Source organism: Ictidomys tridecemlineatus, chromosome 2 (genome assembly GCF_052094955.1).
Source record: "Ictidomys tridecemlineatus isolate mIctTri1 chromosome 2, mIctTri1.hap1, whole genome shotgun sequence".
Classification (NCBI taxonomy): domain Eukaryota; kingdom Metazoa; phylum Chordata; class Mammalia; order Rodentia; family Sciuridae; genus Ictidomys; species Ictidomys tridecemlineatus.
Genome location: NC_135478.1, coordinates 93,770,581 through 93,786,959, shown reverse-complemented (window position 1 = coordinate 93,786,959; position 16,379 = coordinate 93,770,581). Strand labels below are relative to the sequence as shown.

The following is a 16,379-nucleotide window of genomic DNA, read 5'->3' as shown; positions in this document are numbered from 1 at the left end:
GGCCTCCAGGGGTGGTCAGTTGGGTTTGTGCTGCCGCCGTGTGGGAGCGCAGGCCTGAAGGAATGAGCGGGTGGGAGGTGGAGGGAACCCTGGCCCCGCCCCTGTAGGGCAGCTTGAATGACTGGAGCCAGGTGGCCTAAAGCCTGCCTGCAGGGTCTCTTGTCATAGTCCTGACCCTTGTGGCCCTGGGGCTCAGAGACCCCCTTCTATCTCGTCAGTCCTGGGAAGGTGGCCAGCCTTAGCTGCAGGGCTGCTTGGGCCAGGGCGGTCACCCCGCTGGCTTCGGAGCAGGAACACAGGTTGGGCAGGTGGGCGGCCAGGCCTCTGAGTGCAGCCTCCGTGTTTCTGCTGAGGTTGAGGTTGGTAGCCTCCAGGGCAGGAGGGGCAGGTGTAGCTGTGGCCCAAACTAGGGAGAGCAGGGACTGCTGTGGCCGGGGTCTGCAGGTTCCTGGGCCTTCCTCACACCAGGTGGTCTGGGAGGCTGGGGGACGCTCTGGGCAATAGGCGCCTGCGGGCAGATCCACTCCCGCTGCTGACCAAGTCAGGTGGGCCTCGTGGCCAGTGGGCCTCTGGGTGGCCCCTTAGCCTGGGTGCATCCTGGCCCCCGCCCTCGTCTTCCCGCTCGCCCATGGTGTGGCCGGAAGGCAGTCCCGTCTCCCGGGGCCTCGGCAGCTGTGGGGAGTGCCGCTGGGTCACCCAGCCCTCCTGGCCCGCAGGCAGCTGGGGCGGGGGTCAGCCCCCAGATCCTGAAGGGGGCCCCTGGCCCCATGCCCTCCGCCATCACCCTGTTCCTTGAGCCCAGGCTGTCCCCAGCCTCACCCACGCCTCTGCCTGCAGGTCTCCTGGAACATGGCCGGAACTGGTCGGCCATCGCCCGGATGGTGGGCTCCAAGACGGTGTCGCAGTGTAAGAACTTTTACTTCAACTACAAGAAGCGGCAGAACCTCGACGAGATCCTGCAGCAGCACAAGCTGAAGATGGTGAGTGCGCGGCCAGGGGCGGCCCTCGCCTGCCCAGGGCTGCTCCCAGCCTGGTCCCAGCTCGCTCCCAGCAAGGGAAGGTACTGCACAGGTCTGCGCTGACTCAGCCAGGAAACTGCGGCCTCAGAGCCTCGAAAGAAGGCCCAGGAGCCCATCTGTGGCCGCTGCCCTCGGTCAGTGCCTCAGTGGGAGGGAGCTGGGCTAGGGGCCTCGACAGCTGGAGGCCCAGCCCTCCTGTGGGCTCAGGTGGCCTCCCAGGGCCCACACTCCCTGAACAGCTGTTTCTGGGAGTTGAGGACCATTTGGAGGCCAGGCGCCTGCCCCTCCTCTTGCCCACTCCCTCCCTCTTCATCTCCCTTGGATACATTTGATGAGCATTTTCACGATTTTAAAGCTGGGAACAAGCTCAGCCAGGATACTGGCCACTGAGTTGGGGTGTGAGCCCCTGGTGAGAAGCACTCCCCACCCACCCCCCACCCCCGCGGATCTGCTGTGGCTCTGAAGGCTGGAAAGGCGCCCCCACCTGGCTGGACTGAGGTTGTGCGGCACGTTCTGGGCAGCTGGTGTGCTGAGTGCAACCTGCTGAGGCCCAGAGAGGGTGAGCAGGTCACACAGCACATGGAGGCCGGCCCGGGGTAGCATCTCCCATTAGAACTGTCCTCAAGCCCCACTGAGAATTTGAGGGCCCCATTCCAGCTCTCCTGGGGGGTTCTTTCTGAACCACGTGTGCTGTTGGCTCCAGGCCAAGGGGAAGCCGTCCCATGTCCCTGGCACTCCACTCAGGCAAGGCTCCCTGCCCTTGCCCTCCAGATGCGGCCTTAAGTGGTGCCTCGGGAGTGGGCTTCAGACAGGGCCCCTCGTCTCCTGGGTCTGCAGGGACTTCAGGGCAGACTGCTGAGCGGGATGGGGCGTGACCTGGCCATGTCTGTGTACCAGGTCAGGAGTCGGAGGTGGTCAGCACAGGACAGTCCAGGGGAGAGGGTGGCCTGGAGCCCCTCGTGGAGGCAGCGTCCTCCTGCCCCTGCCCATCCTCCTGTCCCTCCCCCTCGCTGTCCTCCCTCCCCGCGTCCTGGCCTCCCCGGCTCCTGCCAGCCCCACCTCGGGGCTCGGGAACCCTGCCACTGGGCTGCCCCCAGCCCGGCCTCCCCCTCCAGCCCCCCTCAGCGGCCTCCCCTTCATCCCCGTGGACCTCTGGACCTGGGGACTTGGGGTCCAGGCCTAAGGCTCCCACGGGTGAGTGCCCGTCTGCGTCTTGCGCTGCGAGCCCTGGGCTGGCCCGGGTCTCCTCCTGTGAGGTGCTGCCCTCGCCCCGGGTGGGGAGGACCCAGGTCCGTCCCCGGGAGGCGCTCTGGGTGACTGCCCGCTTCCAGCTCCTCCTGTTCCGTGGGTGTTGTGCAGCGGTGGCCACGAGGGTGAGGGTGGACAGATGGCAGGAACTCCAGGCCCAGAAGACCCAGGCACAAGCCCTGCTGCTCAGGGTCTCTGTGGCCTCCACCAGGTGACTTGCCCTCTCTGTGCCTCCGCCTCTCCACCTGTGACAGGGACCACGCAGCACCTGCCTCCCAGGCTGTGAAACAGCAGCTTTGGGTTAACGCCTGTGGGTACTGGGAGGGGGCCGGCAGGTCACTAGCACCCTGCCCTAGTGACGTCCGCAGGAGTGCTACGTGGAGCCGTGCTCATGCCAGCGTGTGGTCTGGAGGCCTGTGGCTCGGGCGCGTGGCCTCACTCTGGGCCTTGGATCCTGTCCGAGAGACGGGAGGAGAGGACCCAGGGCCTGCATGTGAGCACTATTCATGCCATGGACCCCTCCCCAGCGCCTGCTGTATGCCACAGAAGCGACAGCAGGTCTCCTAGGGACAGGTGCTCGGGCTGGGCGTTTCTTCAGTGGACCGTGGGGAGCCATTGATGATTCTTGAGCTGAGCAGCAACCCACCCAGGGCTGGACTCAAGGTGGACTGTCCTGGAGCTGGATCAGAAAGGGCCCTCTGCGTCCCGCTCTCGGAATGTGCACGTCGTTGGGCCCATCACCGCCGGCCTGTGGAGGAGGCGTGGCCAAGGGGAACCCTGTCCTGACAGGACGGTGACTAGGGAGTGTGGGAGGGTCCAAGGCCTTGAAGGAGCCTGGTGAACAGGGGAATCAGAGGCACAGAGTTGAGGGAGGCCCAGAGCCCGCAGTTCTGTCCCAACTGGCAGCCCTTGGGCCGGGTGGCTGCCCTGTGGCCCCCTCAGACACCCCTAAAATCAGCACCCCTGCCTCTGCACCCTCTAGCCCTGGGGAAGAGGCAGGTCCCTGGGTGGCTCGTCACCCTCGGCCAGCAGGGGGTCGGCGGGCACCCCCACTTTGCCCCAGGCCTGGCCTGGTCGTGGCCACCACAGGGTCAGCAGGAAGCAGGGCTGGGAGGGCAGCAGGCATGTGGCTCCCACGTCCCAAGAGGCTGCCCTCCCCTCCTCATGTCCGAAGGTTGCCCTCTTCTCCCATCTGGGTCCAGGCCCCGGGGCTCAGCTTCCATGACTCCCAGGCCCAGCCAGGCCTCGCCTGTGGTCTGTGTGGGCTGCACAGACCAGGTGCAGGCAGAGGCGGTATGAACTGACCTCACCTGGGAGCTGTGTGGTGTCGGGCAGGTGTCTTTGCTTCTCTCATCTGTTGGCCATTCTGTCTGCCTGTTCTGTCCTGGCGCTGTCCTGGTATGGAAGGAAGGGAGCTGAAGACAGGCCGTGCCATGTCTTGGGGGAGAAGTAGCCCTAGAGACCAGAGGACAGGGGTCCTCTCAGGATGGGTGGAGGAGGGGGATGGGTGGACAATGACAGGTTGGGGATGGGGCGGCCACTCAGTGTGACCGAGAGGGCCCCTGAGGCCTGGTAGGGTAGGGAGACGTGAGCCCTGTGGCCGTCTGGGAACGGCCGTGCCAAGGCCCTCGCCCGGGCCCTTCCAGGTGGGCATGTTGTGCATCCAGCAGTGCCCGGGGGTGGGAGAGGTGGTGGGGAATGGACACGGTTGGGCTGGAGGGTTGGAAGTCCTCTGCGAGAACTGTGGGTCCAGGGAGTTGGCACCTGGGACGTGCCTGCTGCACACAGTAGGCGCCGCCTGGGGCGCGGAGGTGCTGGCAGGCCGCCTGCCACCCCTGTGCTGTCCCACCTCAGGAAGCTGCGGTGCTGCCGCAGGAGGGCCACCCAGGCCAGCCTCCGGGGCCCTCGGGGCGTCCACCTAACCACCTGTGTCCAGGGCTCAGTGACCTCCCTAGAGAGGGTCTTTCGTCTCTAGGACACTGTATTGGCTGGGTGACCCGTTCCTGCCAGGCCGTGGCGTGCCCTGTGCCCACGCTGCCCGGGCAGCGGTCGCCCACATCACCCAGCGCAGCGCGTGCCCGAGTCCCTGTCGGCTAGAAATAGATTGGGGAAGCGAGGGGACCCGGGGCCTCGCACCACAGAGCTGCAGGCCACGACTCCCGTGCCTCCGGGCTCGCGCCAGGAGCCCTCCCAGGAAGGGCTCGAGGAGGGAGGGCTGAGGCCGCACTGGGGGCCTGTGTGGGCAGCAGAGCTGGGCATCCCCGTAATGGGGCTGTGGACGTTGGGCAGGGTGGGGCTGTGGCCCTCTGGCCAAGCGTTGGTGACGGAAACTCTGACTAACCAGCAGGCAAACGCTTCCCCTTCCCTCTGGCCCTCCCAGTGGCCACACTGGGACCTTGTCCACTCAGGAAGGGGACAAGACAGGAAGGGGTCCCACCCCGGGCTGCAGCTGCCCCCGGGGACATCTGGAGCGTGACCCCTGCTCCCCTGAATTCTGCCTCCAGCCTGGCCGGGCATCTGCTCCGGGGGCAGGTGCTGCCTTTCTGCGTAGGGTGGTCTTAGGCATCTCGTAGCTTCTGTCCTCTTTCCCGGAGACCCCGGAGCGCTCAGGCTGTGTCCCTTCTGTCACTGCAGGCTGGGGACACAGGCCACTCCCTGGAGTCCCTGGCCCTTGGCCCCCAGGCCCTCTCCACACACGCCCCGAGCTGATGGCTGCCTGGAAGCCAGTGAGTCACAGGGCAGGTGCCTCCTGGGCTCAGCCTGGCTTGGTGAGGGGAGATGTCCCTCTGGGAGAGGAACAAGGACAGGATCTGTCCCCAAGCATGCCAGGAGGGCGAGGGCTTGGCTCCGTGTGAGGGAGGAGGCAGGGAGGGGGCACGGAGCGTGGTGCGGCCAGCGGGAGGCTTTGCCACACGTGCTTCTTTCTGTTCCTCGAATGCGCCCATCTGTGGCACCACAGGGCCTTTGCATGTGCAGTGCCCTCCCCGGGTTGCACTCTCAGAACTGTGCCCGGCCAGTTCTCTCTCCACTCAGGTCTTGATTCTCGTGCCAGCTCCCTGCAGTTTCCCTCCCTGGCCATCCTCTCCCAAGCAGCCCTCGGGCCCACACCCTGTGCCCCATTCCTGAGTGGGTGAGGACCTAGAGGACACAGCCCTGACCCTCCCAGGGCCCTGCCGACACCTGTGTCTTCCAGGGGGTTTTGTAGCTCTTCCCGACCACCCTGAGGGCCGCGGCCTTGCCTGCCTCACGCCCTGTGTCCCGCGGCCCCTCTGCAGGCCTATAGGCCACAGGGACTGAGACCAGGCCCTCCCGTGCTGGCCTGGCCTGGGCCAGCTGCCCACCGACCGGCGGGGCCCATAGGGGCCCGGGGGTGTGGTCTCTGCGCTGCGGGTCCTCCAGGTCCTCACCCACTTGGGAAGGGCAGTATGGCTGGGGCCGTGCCGGGGTGTGCCCAGGACGGGGTGGACGAAGGAAGCCCTGGTAGAAATAGCCCCTGGCATGTGGCCCTGAGTAGAAGGTGGGGGAGGTGGCCCTGCTCCTGTCCCTTGCAGCTGCAGCCAGGTCCTAGGCCTGGGGAGGCCCCGGGCGGCCAGCCCTGGCTGCGGCCCCGGGCGGCCAGCCCTGGCTGCGGCCCTGAGCCCTGCTGTCCGGTGCCCTAGGAGAAGGAGAGGAATGCCCGGAGGAAGAAGAAGAAAGCCCCGGCCGCGGCTAGCGAGGAGGCGGCCTTCCCGCCCGTGGTGGAGGACGAGGAGATGGAGGCCTCGGGTGTCAGCGGGAACGAGGAGGAGATGGCTGAGGAGGCAGAAGGTGAGCTGGTGCGGCAGCCCGGGGCAGTGGCTGTGAGTGGCCGTGACAGCTCCTCCGGTGACGTCCCCCTGGTGACATCCCCCTGGGCCAGCAGAGGACACCCCGCACTTGGGACCGTGCTACCTGCCACCTGTCCCGTGCCACCTCTTGGCAGTGGATTTACTTTCTGAGGTGGTTTCTGGGGGGAGCTGGGTCTAGTCAGCGGCTTTAGTGGACGCGGACCCCGGAGCTGCGCTGCCCGCACCTCTGTCTATTCCTGAGTCCAGGCTCAGGTGGGCAATGATGGCGCCGCTTCCTGCCGTGGGACCGAGGTGCAGGCAGCTCAGGGCCCCAGGTCACACCTGCACCCAGCCAGCTGTCCTAGTGGAGTCCTCACGGGCTTGGCTGGGGAGCATGGGGACAGAGTAAGGTGACAGTGTGGGCCACCAGGCAACCTTTGCAACTCAGAAGATGGGATTTGGTCACAGGAGATTGTCACACCCCCTTAGTGGCAGAGATGGGCCCTGTAAGACGCGCTCTGGCTCCTGGTGTCTGTAGACCCTGACACCTGACCCCATGTCCCCAGGGACCGCCTTGTCCACCGCGACCCCCACCCTGCCCCCTTTTTCCCTGTCGGAGCTGATGGCAGCCCTGTCCCCACCTACCCCTAGAGCACCTCTGAGGACCTGCTGCTTAGCCAGGCCCCCTGCCCAGTCCCCTGGCCACAGCACCCCGCCAGCCCTCAGGGCCTGCCACCTGTCGGGGGCTCCCTCTGTAGCTCTCTGTCCCCATGTGTAGTCTTCTGGGCTCCAGAAGCCTGGGGAAGGAAGGCGCCAGCCCGGCCTCAGGTGGACCGCACTCTGCCCCAGGTGCCCGCTTCCGGGTGGAACAGGGTCATCAGGTCCTCCGGATGCTTGGGTCCAAGTCTGGGGCGGGGCAGGGACAGGTCTGGCTGCCTCCCTGCTGTGGGTCGCTCCCCAGGGCAGCCAGGAGCGCCAGGCCCTCGGGCATCCTCCTCCTCTGTCCCCTCCTGCTGTCCCTGTGGGCAGGCCCGGGCTGGTGGAGGGGAGCCAGGCCCCGCCGTGTCGGCCAGGAGCCAGGGTGGCAGGTCTCCAGCTGCAGAGCTCACGTGGGGTGGGGGCAGGACCCGTCTGCCAGGGTTGAGGCTCCGATGTCACCTCGGAGCCCCCACAGCTGCAGCCTGGCCCCCAGCTGGTCAGGGCTGAGGAGGGCCGGGTGGGGGCCGGGCTGCCCCGCAGAGCCTCCCAGAAGACCCGGCCAGCACCAGCAGCGCTTTGCAGCCCTGGTGGGGTGGGGGCACGTGTGGCCCAGGCCCGCTCCCCCAGGACCTGTGCTGTGCTCCCTGCCAGGCAGTCTTGAGCTGGTCCCCCGTTGTCACACAGCCTGGAGGAGGAGGTGGCTCATCCCGGGTATGGATGAGGAGGCCGATGCTCTCCCCAGGCAGCAGTGCCCCTGGACGCTTGCTAGAGGTGCTGGTTCTCAGCCCCTCGCTGCACCTGCTGGATCCTCGCTGTGCTGTCCCCTGAGGGCCTCTGGTGAAGGCCTCTTCAGAGCAACGGGGAACAAACTGTGATTCAGAGGGTTAGACACTTGTCTATGGGGCATGGTCAGCTCCTGTGCTCTGTTGTCCCACCGTGAAGGGGAGTCACCACACAGGGAAGGAGGAAGTCCAGTGGTTAGGGACACTGGCCACCAGGTTCAACACCCTGTGTCCTTCCTTTGTGGCCTTGAGCAACTGGCTCAGCCTCTCTGTGCCCCAGTCTCCTCATCTTGATGGAGGGCTCGCTGTCCTTCCTGGCGGCTGTCGAGCTCGGTTGTCACGTGTGACAGGCTTCGCGTGCAGCTTAGTGTGGTCGCGCGTCTGTGTCAACTGGTGTCATTTCTGGAAGGGGAGGTGGCCCTTCTCCAGACTCTGGAGGGAGGAGACAAGCAGGAAGTGCCCAGGGACAGTGGGGGACAGAGGAGGCTGGAGGGAGATTGCTTGTGGGCCGTAGCAGTCCCTGCTGGCCTGTCCCTCCAAACCCCACCCTGGGGTCCTGGGAACCTGGACCCATGGAAGGCCTCTCAGAGGGGCCAGACCTTGCTGCCCATCCTGTGTGGCCCTGTTACTGCCCGGCCATGGACAGGCCTGGACCTGCCTGCCTGGAGTTGCTGCGAGTCCTATAGCTGCTGGTGACTAGCACCACGGGGGGCATGTTGGTCATGGGTCAGGGCTGTGGGGGGCGGTGGGGCGCGGTGGGGGCGCGGTGGGCACCTGGCTTCTGACCGTCTTGACTTCCTTCCAGCTGTCCACGCCTCTGGGAACGAGGTGCCCAGAGGGGAATGCAGTGGCCCAGGTAGGAACGTGGCGGGCTGGCCCCGCGGGCAGGGCTCAGGTGGGAGGGAGCCCTGTAATCATCTGTCCTCTGCAGGAGGCCCCTTGGGACCCCACTGTGCCTGGGAGCCCTGCTGTTGTGGGCCGCCACCCCGAGCCCCTGCCTGCCCCCGTTCCCTGCTGTCCCCGGCCTGCTCCTGCGCATCCTGCCTTGTGGGGAGCCTTCCCACCTTTCCTGGATTGGCCCTGGGGACCCTCCTGGCCTGCTCCCCTGACCTGCTTGATTACAGAAGATGGGGCATATTGAGACCCAAAGATGGCGCGCAGGTGTCCAGTCCCCAGCCAGGCCCTCCTCTGCCCTGTGGTGTCCCCACCACCTCCTCACGCACCTGACCTCTGCATGTTGCCAGGTGTTGGTGGGTGCCTGACGGCCGTGGTCCTCCACAGGCAGCCCCCTGCACTGCCCCTTGCTGGCTTGTCCACCTGTGGGCCAGGCGCTATTCTCGAGAGGTGCCCCTACCCCTCCCAGGGTGCCAGCCAATGGGGGCAGAGCCGCACTGGGGCTCGGGTGGGGCCTGGGGGCCTTTCAGAACCGGGCCTGATTCCTGGCCCCAGGCCCGGTCCCCCTGCTCATCCCTCTCTATTCCGTGTAGCTACCGTCAACAACAGCTCCGACACGGAGAGCATCCCCTCCCCCCGCACCGAGGCCACCAAGGATGCGGGGCAGAGTGGGCCCCAGCCCCCGCCGGCCCTGGGTGCTGCTGGGACCCCCGCTGAGCCGCCCACTCCTCCGCCCGAGGACGCCCCAGCCCCTGCCCAGCCCACCCCAGCTGCAGACACCAGTGGCCCCCCCACGCCCCCACCTGCACCCGCGTCACCCGCGGTGCCCCCTCCTGCGGCCCCCAAGGAGGAGAAGGAGGAGGAGGCCACTATGGCACCCCCAGCAGAAGAGGGGGAGGAACAGAAGCCCCCTGTGGCCGAGGAGCCTGATGGGGACGCGGGGAAGATGGAAGAGTCTGGCTCAGTCCCCGAGGAGCCCGAGCAGGGTGACTGCAAGGAGGAGGCCGAGGAGGAAGGCCCGGACAAGGCCAGGGCTGGGGAGGCCAGCACGGAGGCTGCACCCGAGGGGCCGCTCAAGGTGGAGAAGAAGGAGGGCGGGAGCCGCAGAGCCCCCGCCAAGGCCTCGGGCGCCCCCCAGGACAGCGACTCCAGTGCCACCTGCAGTGCCGACGAGGTGGACGAGCCCGAGGGAGGGGACAAGAGCCGGTGAGTAGCCCGGGCGGCCCCCTCGAGGGCTTCCGAGCTCCGTGGGTTCAGGCCAGCCCTGCCTGTCCCCAGCGCCTGTGGCCATGGAGGGACGGGTGTGGGCTCGAGTGGGACCTGGAAAGCAAGAGCCCTGGGGGCTGTGGGGAGCGCTGGCCCCTCACGGCCTCTCGGCTCTGAGGAGCAGGTGGAAGGGAGCCCTGCGGTCACCTGCCCTGCAGGAGGACCCCTGGGACCCTCCTGTGCCTAGGGAGCACTGCTGTGCCCAGGTGCGCACAGGACCTGCTCCTCTGACAGCCCTGCAGGAGGGTCCCCCTGCCCCACCCGCCTTGGTGGCCGCCCACAGCCCTCAGCTGGGCAGCAGCTCACAAGGTCACTGGCGCAGGTATCGGGGTGATCACCTGAGCATCTGGGGACCCCCTCCTGTCCTGCTCTTGGTGGCAATGGCAGGTACAGAGGCCCAAAAGCTGCCCAACTCATTTAGGGCAGTGGGAGGACTCCAGGTGCCCGAGAGCCTGGGCCATGGTCTGCCCTCTGCAGCCGGCCAGCTGCCGTGTGTGGAGCTGAGTGGGTCAGGCAGGATGATTGGGATCTGGTGTCCTGGGGTGTGACGGACCACCACAGTTGGTAGCCACCAGGGTTCAGGAGAGTGGGGCCACTCAGCTCCCCAGCCTGGGCTCTGGGTGCAGCAGGTAGGGGTGTCCCCAAGGGGTGCCCTGCGACTGGGCAATTGGAGGGACCCACGCTGGCCAGGGACGCGCCTTGGCAGTGGGTCTTCCTGTCGTGGCGCACTTGCTCCAAGGGCCCCTGCCCTGGCCGACACGGAGGACCTAGCCCTCCAGTACAGGTGCTGACACCCGAGGCCGTCCACCCGCTCAGGGCCATGGGGCACTGGAGGGAGAGCCGGGAGGCCGCGGTGTCTGGATGGCCAGGAGCCGTGTCCAGCGAGGCAGGCGGGTCATTGTGTTTTGACTAAAAACAGTGCGGACTGTTTTCTCTTCTGGAGTCTTGGAAAAGTTCCGGGCAGCGCAAGGGAGGAAACGCTGACCTCAAGGTCCACGCAGGGCCTTTGCACCGCATGATTCACCCTGGGCGTGGTGGAGGGGCCGGGCCCATTGGTACAGAGATCCTTGCAGCGCCTAGGGCCCCTGCATTCCTCAAAAGGAGGTGTCTCTGTTGTCCCTGCCTCCTGCGCCTGGTCCCTGGGGCCCCGACAGATGGGAACCTCACCGCACACGTGCGCTCATGGCCTGACCGTAGCCCTTGGCTGGGCAAAGACCTGGCTTGCAGGTTTCTGAAGGCACCAAGTTCTTGAACCTCTTGCCCGACAGGCGTGGCTTGGAAAACAGTGCTCAGGGCAGGGCGGGTCCCCCAAGGGCGGAGGCCAGGGCCTGAGCTGGGGAGCAGGCAGGGGGACTGCTGTGCGCCCAGCTCCGCTGGCTGTGAGTTCAGAGCCTTGGAAACACGTCCTGCTCCCAGGAAGAGTGCTGAGCTGTGGGCAGTCTGCTGATAAGTGGCCTCCTAGAGGCTGTGTCTAGAGTCCACGTGGCCTTCCCAGGCTGGACAGCTGGAGGTTGCATCCCAGTAGCCCTTGGGCCTGGTGCCCCCTGGGGTGCTCTTCCACCCCATCCTCGGACAGGCCTGCCAGGGACATGCCCTTCCCTCCTGCAGTGGGATCTGGAAGCCATCCCCCTTCCTGCCTCATGGCCAGCATTCAGCCCCCAGGGAACAGGAGCCCTGGGCTGGGAGTCAGGACACCTGGCTTGTCACACCCTGTGTGACCGGACTAGTCCCTGTCCTGGGGCCTGTCTTGTCCTCTTGGCGGATGGCTCTGGACTTGGGCCAGCCTGCGGCCTCTTCCTGGCTGGCAGCCCGCCATCCCTTCTCCGCCAGCTGTGACTTCGCAGGGCCATGAGGGCACCGGAGGATGCAGGCAAGATGCGTCAGAGCAGGCCCCGCAGCCAGGGCCTCCTGGGGAGAGCCCAGGCTGGTGGGCCCCAGGCAAGCCCAGGCCCTGGCTGCCCGCCCACGACTGCCCTCACTCCCACCAGCAGGCCCAGCCCAGTGAGCTTTGCGCCCTGGATGGACGCAGTATGCGTCTCGCATGGCCCCTAGACCCTGTCTGGTGACTGAGGGAAACCATCCACCTCCCTCCACGTTCCTGCAAGGTGACCGTGCCTAGGAGTCTCTTAGTGAACACCAGAGGTGGTGGCTTTGCTTGCGGAGCCCAAGGCTGCCTGCCTTGCTGGTCATCTCCTCAGAGAAGGGGCCTGAACAGCTTTGTGGAGAGCTTGGCAAGGTCCCTTTCTTTGATTTGGCCATCTGTACAGTGGGCAAGGCTTTCCCCATGTGTTGGCTCGGGGACTCCCTGACTCCACAGCAGCCACACAAGCGGGAGTGCAAGGAGACGAGGTTGCTATGGGGGACACGGGTGGGGAGAGGAGGGGCCGTGGGAAGGCCTCTCTTAGGAGGGGACCTTCGCAGACAGTCAGAGCCTTAGTGTGGGGAGGGACAGCCCTGCAAAGGTCCTGTGGCTTCGTGAGCTCATGTTCAGTAGGTGGGGAGGAGGAGAGGCGAGTGCAGGGAGGACCCAGGGTGGAGTGGGGAGGAAAGCCAGGGATCCTCCTCAGGGCCCAGAAAGTGGGCAGTTGCAAGAGCTGCCACTGCAGATGCCACTCACAGGCCAGCTGTAGTGCCCTCTCAGTCCCAGGATGACTGGTGGCAAGGGCCATCCAGCCCAGTGATGATGGGATCTGAGCTAGCCCCAGGAGGATAGGGATGCACGGGCCCTATCCAGTGCTCCTTGCCCATGAGCCCTGACCCCTGTTGCCCTGGCCGTCCACAGTGGTCCCCAGCCCTCCTCAGCATCTGGCCTCCCTCCTCTCCTGTGGGCACCCCAAGATGCTGAGGCGTGCTTGGCTCGGAGGAATTTGCAGGGGGAGCCTCCACTGCAGCGGAGGGCTGATGGGCAGCACCCATTGGTCACGTGCTCCAAGCCTGCCCCCAGGGAGGAGACTAAAAGCACCATCTTTCAGGAGGAAAAAGAGGAGAGTGGAAGGACCTGGGCCTGAGCGCAGGGAGGGCTGTAAGCCCTGGCCTCTGCCTCCTCCCCTCCCCCCTCCCTTCCTCCCTTCTCCCTCTCCCCCTCCCCAGGGCCTTGTCCTCAGACTCCCCACAGCTTTGAACCCAGACTCTGGGTTGGATTCTGCCCTTTCTGCCCCTGAGAGGTCTGGCTGGGGTCAGGAGGCCTCTGGGAGTCTGTAGTGCTGTCCCCTGAGCCCAGTTCCTTCCAGTCCCCACCTCACTGTGGGGGGGGGGCTCATAAAGAGGGCTCTGGGTCTCCCAGTGTCCCCAGGAGGGCCTGCTGACAGGTTGGAGGGGCAGCCCCTCCCGCCCCCGGGAAGCAGAGGCCCTTGGAGGAGACCTGCCTCCCTGCCTGGGGACCGAGAGAGACGGGGTGCGGGGAGTCAGAGTTCCAGCTCTGAGGTTCTCACTGTGGGTTTCCTGCCGTGAGCCACTTTCCCATCCACCAAGGAAAGAAGCTGCTTCGTGGGGCCCTGGGCTCCTCGTGTGACAGCCTCACAGAGACGGGCCACAGACTCCATCCAGTGGTCTCTAACACAGCCGCCACCACTGAGGAATGGCGTTGTCACCACCCAGTGTTCTCCCAGCCCTGAGCAGCCCCTGGCTGCTCCCTGTGCCAGGGTCGGCCTGCCGGGTACATGGGCGCGCAGTCCCAGCCTGGGGCTCTGCCATCCAGGAGGCTCGCCCACACTGTGGCAGGCACCACCTCCTGGTCCTTCCTAGGCCCCGTAGTGCTCCACATGGCCCGTCTTGTCCTTGTGCTCAGTCTGAGTGGACATTCAGGCTGTCCGGCGTTTTGTTCTCTGCTGTTCTTCGTGAGGCTGGCGGGGCCCCTGCTGCTGGGCGTCCACTGCCCCTGTTCTCTGGCTACCCCGTTGGGAGGGGCAGCTGCGCGGAGGTGGGTGCCTTTGTGTGGACACTGTACGCATGCCCGGAGCGCACACCTGGAGATGGCATTGCTGGGTCATAGGGACACCTAGGGTTAGGCCTTTGAGGAGCCTCCAGACTGCCTTCTGAGCAGCTAGGGAGTTGAGGTGACCAGTGCCAGCCAGTTCCAAGGCAGGATGGTAAATGAGCCACCTGGGAGTGTGGACATTTGGGGGGCGGGGAGTGCACGGCTGGGGGTAGCATCCTGTGTGGCCCCAGGGCAGGGCTCACCTCGGGCCCGGGCCGTAGAGCCAGGAAGGGCAGCAGCAAGGTTTGGGGATCTGGACAGAGGGGGGGCGGGCGGGCGGGCTGCCTGCCGCAGGAGTCAGGGTGACCTTCCTCGGCTGGCCCCACCTGCATGCCGCAGGCAGCTTCAGCAGGCGTCACCCGGTCTGTCTGCTTTCCCTGCTCAGCCAGGCATGTGGCAGATGCGGGCAGGAGGCTGGTATCCACAGGGCCGGCTTGTCACATGCCCATGGTCTTGCCGCAGCAGGGTGGAGACGGGCATCTGCCCACCCCATCTGCTGAAAGGTGGCATTTCTCCTCACTGGGGCAGGGTGGGTGGCAAGAGCCGTGTCCTGATCATCACGCTCTCTCCTGGGAGGCAGTGGCTGTGGCTTTCCACCTGCTTGTGACATCACCAACACAGCCACGGTGCACGGCTATCTGCCCACGGGTGGATTCTGGGGACCCCCAACTTAGCTTGGCATTGCAGCCCAAGGTGGCTGCCCTCATGCATCTCATGTCTAATCAAACCCTGCAATTCTGAAGTCCTAGGGTGGGGACGAGTCTGCCTGCCCCAGTGCCCAGGCCAGTGGGGCTTGCTTTGTGCCCGGCCGATGCACCCCGCTAGAGGAGGCCGCTCTGCCTCAGATGTCCCTTGCCAAGGAGGAGCCACACAGCAGTTATGTGCTGGGGACTCATAGAGCTGAAGGAGGTGACAGCCCTAAGCCCCTCGGGACGGCCGCTGTGGCCGCCGGCTGGACACACTGCCCGCTCCTAAGCAGGAAGCCGAGGCTCACCTGTTTGCTCGTGGGGTGGTGTGCAGGGGTCCAGCCCCCCGCCACCTGTTGACTGGGCTCCGTGCCCAGGGCCCTGACCCGGCACCACATCACTCAGGCTTGGGTGGGTAGTGACCTCCATAAGTTACCATCACCCTCTGCCTTGGTCTGCCTGGGCCTTTGGCTTCCTGGCGGCTCTGCCCGGTATGGCGGCTTGTCTGGGCCCCTGGTGTGTCCCTGCCTGGGGCTCTCCTGGGGGCCATGTGGTCCTGGCCTGGGCCTCTGTCCATGCCTTGCCTCCTGGCCTCTGGGCTGGGTCAAAGGCAGTCTTGGCCACAGTGAGGGCTGCATGGAGCAGAGAAGTGTTCCCCTCTGTGCGGCCAGATTCCTCAGGAGAAACAGTTGGCCTTGGCTGGGTGACGCTGGTCATTGGTCCCTCTCAGGGCTTCTCTGGCAGGTCCCTCCCTGCCCCAGCACCCAGGGCTGAGACCATGGGATCAGAAGAGCCAGCCCAGAGCGAGAGCCCCAAGTGGCCTGACGCCTGTCTCCCCACAGGCTATTGTCCCCAAGGCCCAGCCTCCTGACCCCAACCAGTGATCCCAGGGCCAACACTTCACCTCAGAAGCCACTGGACTTGAAGCAGCTGAAGCAGCGGGCAGCCGCCATCCCCCCCATTGTGAGTGGGAGCCCCCTCCCCCCGACTTCCTGTTCCCAGCAGCGGGTGGGCTGGAGTCTGCACCTGCGGCTGCTCCTCCTGCCTCCTGTTTCCTGAGGAGGTCCCCGGGGAGGGGCTGTGGACGGGGCGGGGGGGGGGGGGAGGCGGGAGCCTGCAGCCTGCAGCCCGCGGGTCTTCCTAGACCCCCGCCCCGGGAGCCAGCTGCAACCTACTCCTCCTTGCATGGGTCCCCTGAGGCCCCAGACTAGTCCATGGGAGCAGGGAGCTGCCCTAGTTCACTGAGGGCCCTTGAGGAGCCTCCAGCCCTGGACAGTCTCCTAGCCAGGCCAGGCCTGTGGGCCTCAGAGGTGCTCCTTCCAAGAGATGGGCACTGGGGGGCTCCAAGTGTTGGGCACTGGATATGCCAGGCCACACTGCCACACCCCAGGGTCAGCACTGCCCTTTTCCCATCCCTGATCTCTGTGGAATTTGGGTTCTAGGGATGGAGGTGGGCGGGGAGTGGAGCTGGGCCCTAGCTGCCCACCCCACCCGGCAGCTGGGACGGGCCCTTCTCCTGAAGCTGGGTGGTGACCCCTTATGCTTTGTGCTAGAGCTCTCCTCTGACCCTGCATATGACCTTGAGTATGTCACTGTCCCTTCTGGGCTCTGACTTCCAGACTGGCCCATGCAAGACACTCACTGACCTGTCACCTCAGACCCTTTACAAGGACACTCACTTTTCCCTCACTCCCCAGCAGGTCACCAAGGTCCATGAGTCACCCCGGGAGGAGGCAGCACCCCCTAAACCAAGTCCCTCTGCCCCAGCGACCCCACAGCACCTACAGCCGGAGGGTGGCCCTGCCCAGCCGCCCAGCACCAGTCCTCCAGTAAAAAGCAGGAGCCCCGCGCCTCCCGCCGAGAAGGAGGGTGAGTGTGCCCTCGAGGAGGGCCGGAGGGCGTCTCCGGGGACAGTGGGAAAGTCCAGGCCTGCAGCTAGGGATGGTGGCCGTCTGGAGAGCTGGTGCTTGTTCTTGGTGGGCACACGTGGGCCCACCCATGTT

The 16,379-nt window shown here is 65.9% G+C and overlaps 1 protein-coding gene across 6 annotated transcripts in view; it reads left to right on the top strand.

Moving 5' to 3' along the window:
- Nucleotides 1–16,379, top strand: part of Ncor2 (nuclear receptor corepressor 2) — a 105,734-nt gene that overhangs the window by 65,919 nt on the left and 23,436 nt on the right. For 4 of the 6 annotated variants that reach the window (XM_078039358.1, XM_078039355.1, XM_078039359.1 and 1 more), the window contains exons 18-23: nt 838–980; nt 5,927–6,074; nt 8,360–8,410; nt 9,042–9,654; nt 15,219–15,339; nt 16,074–16,245. In XM_078039358.1, the coding sequence (XP_077895484.1) occupies nt 838–980; nt 5,927–6,074; nt 8,360–8,410; nt 9,042–9,654; nt 15,219–15,339; nt 16,074–16,245 (1,248 nt within the window). The remainder of the gene's footprint in view (nt 1–837; nt 981–5,926; nt 6,075–8,359; nt 8,411–9,041; nt 9,655–15,218; nt 15,340–16,073; nt 16,246–16,379) is intronic. The other 2 variants (XM_078039357.1, XM_078039356.1) reach the window with 1 other exon arrangement.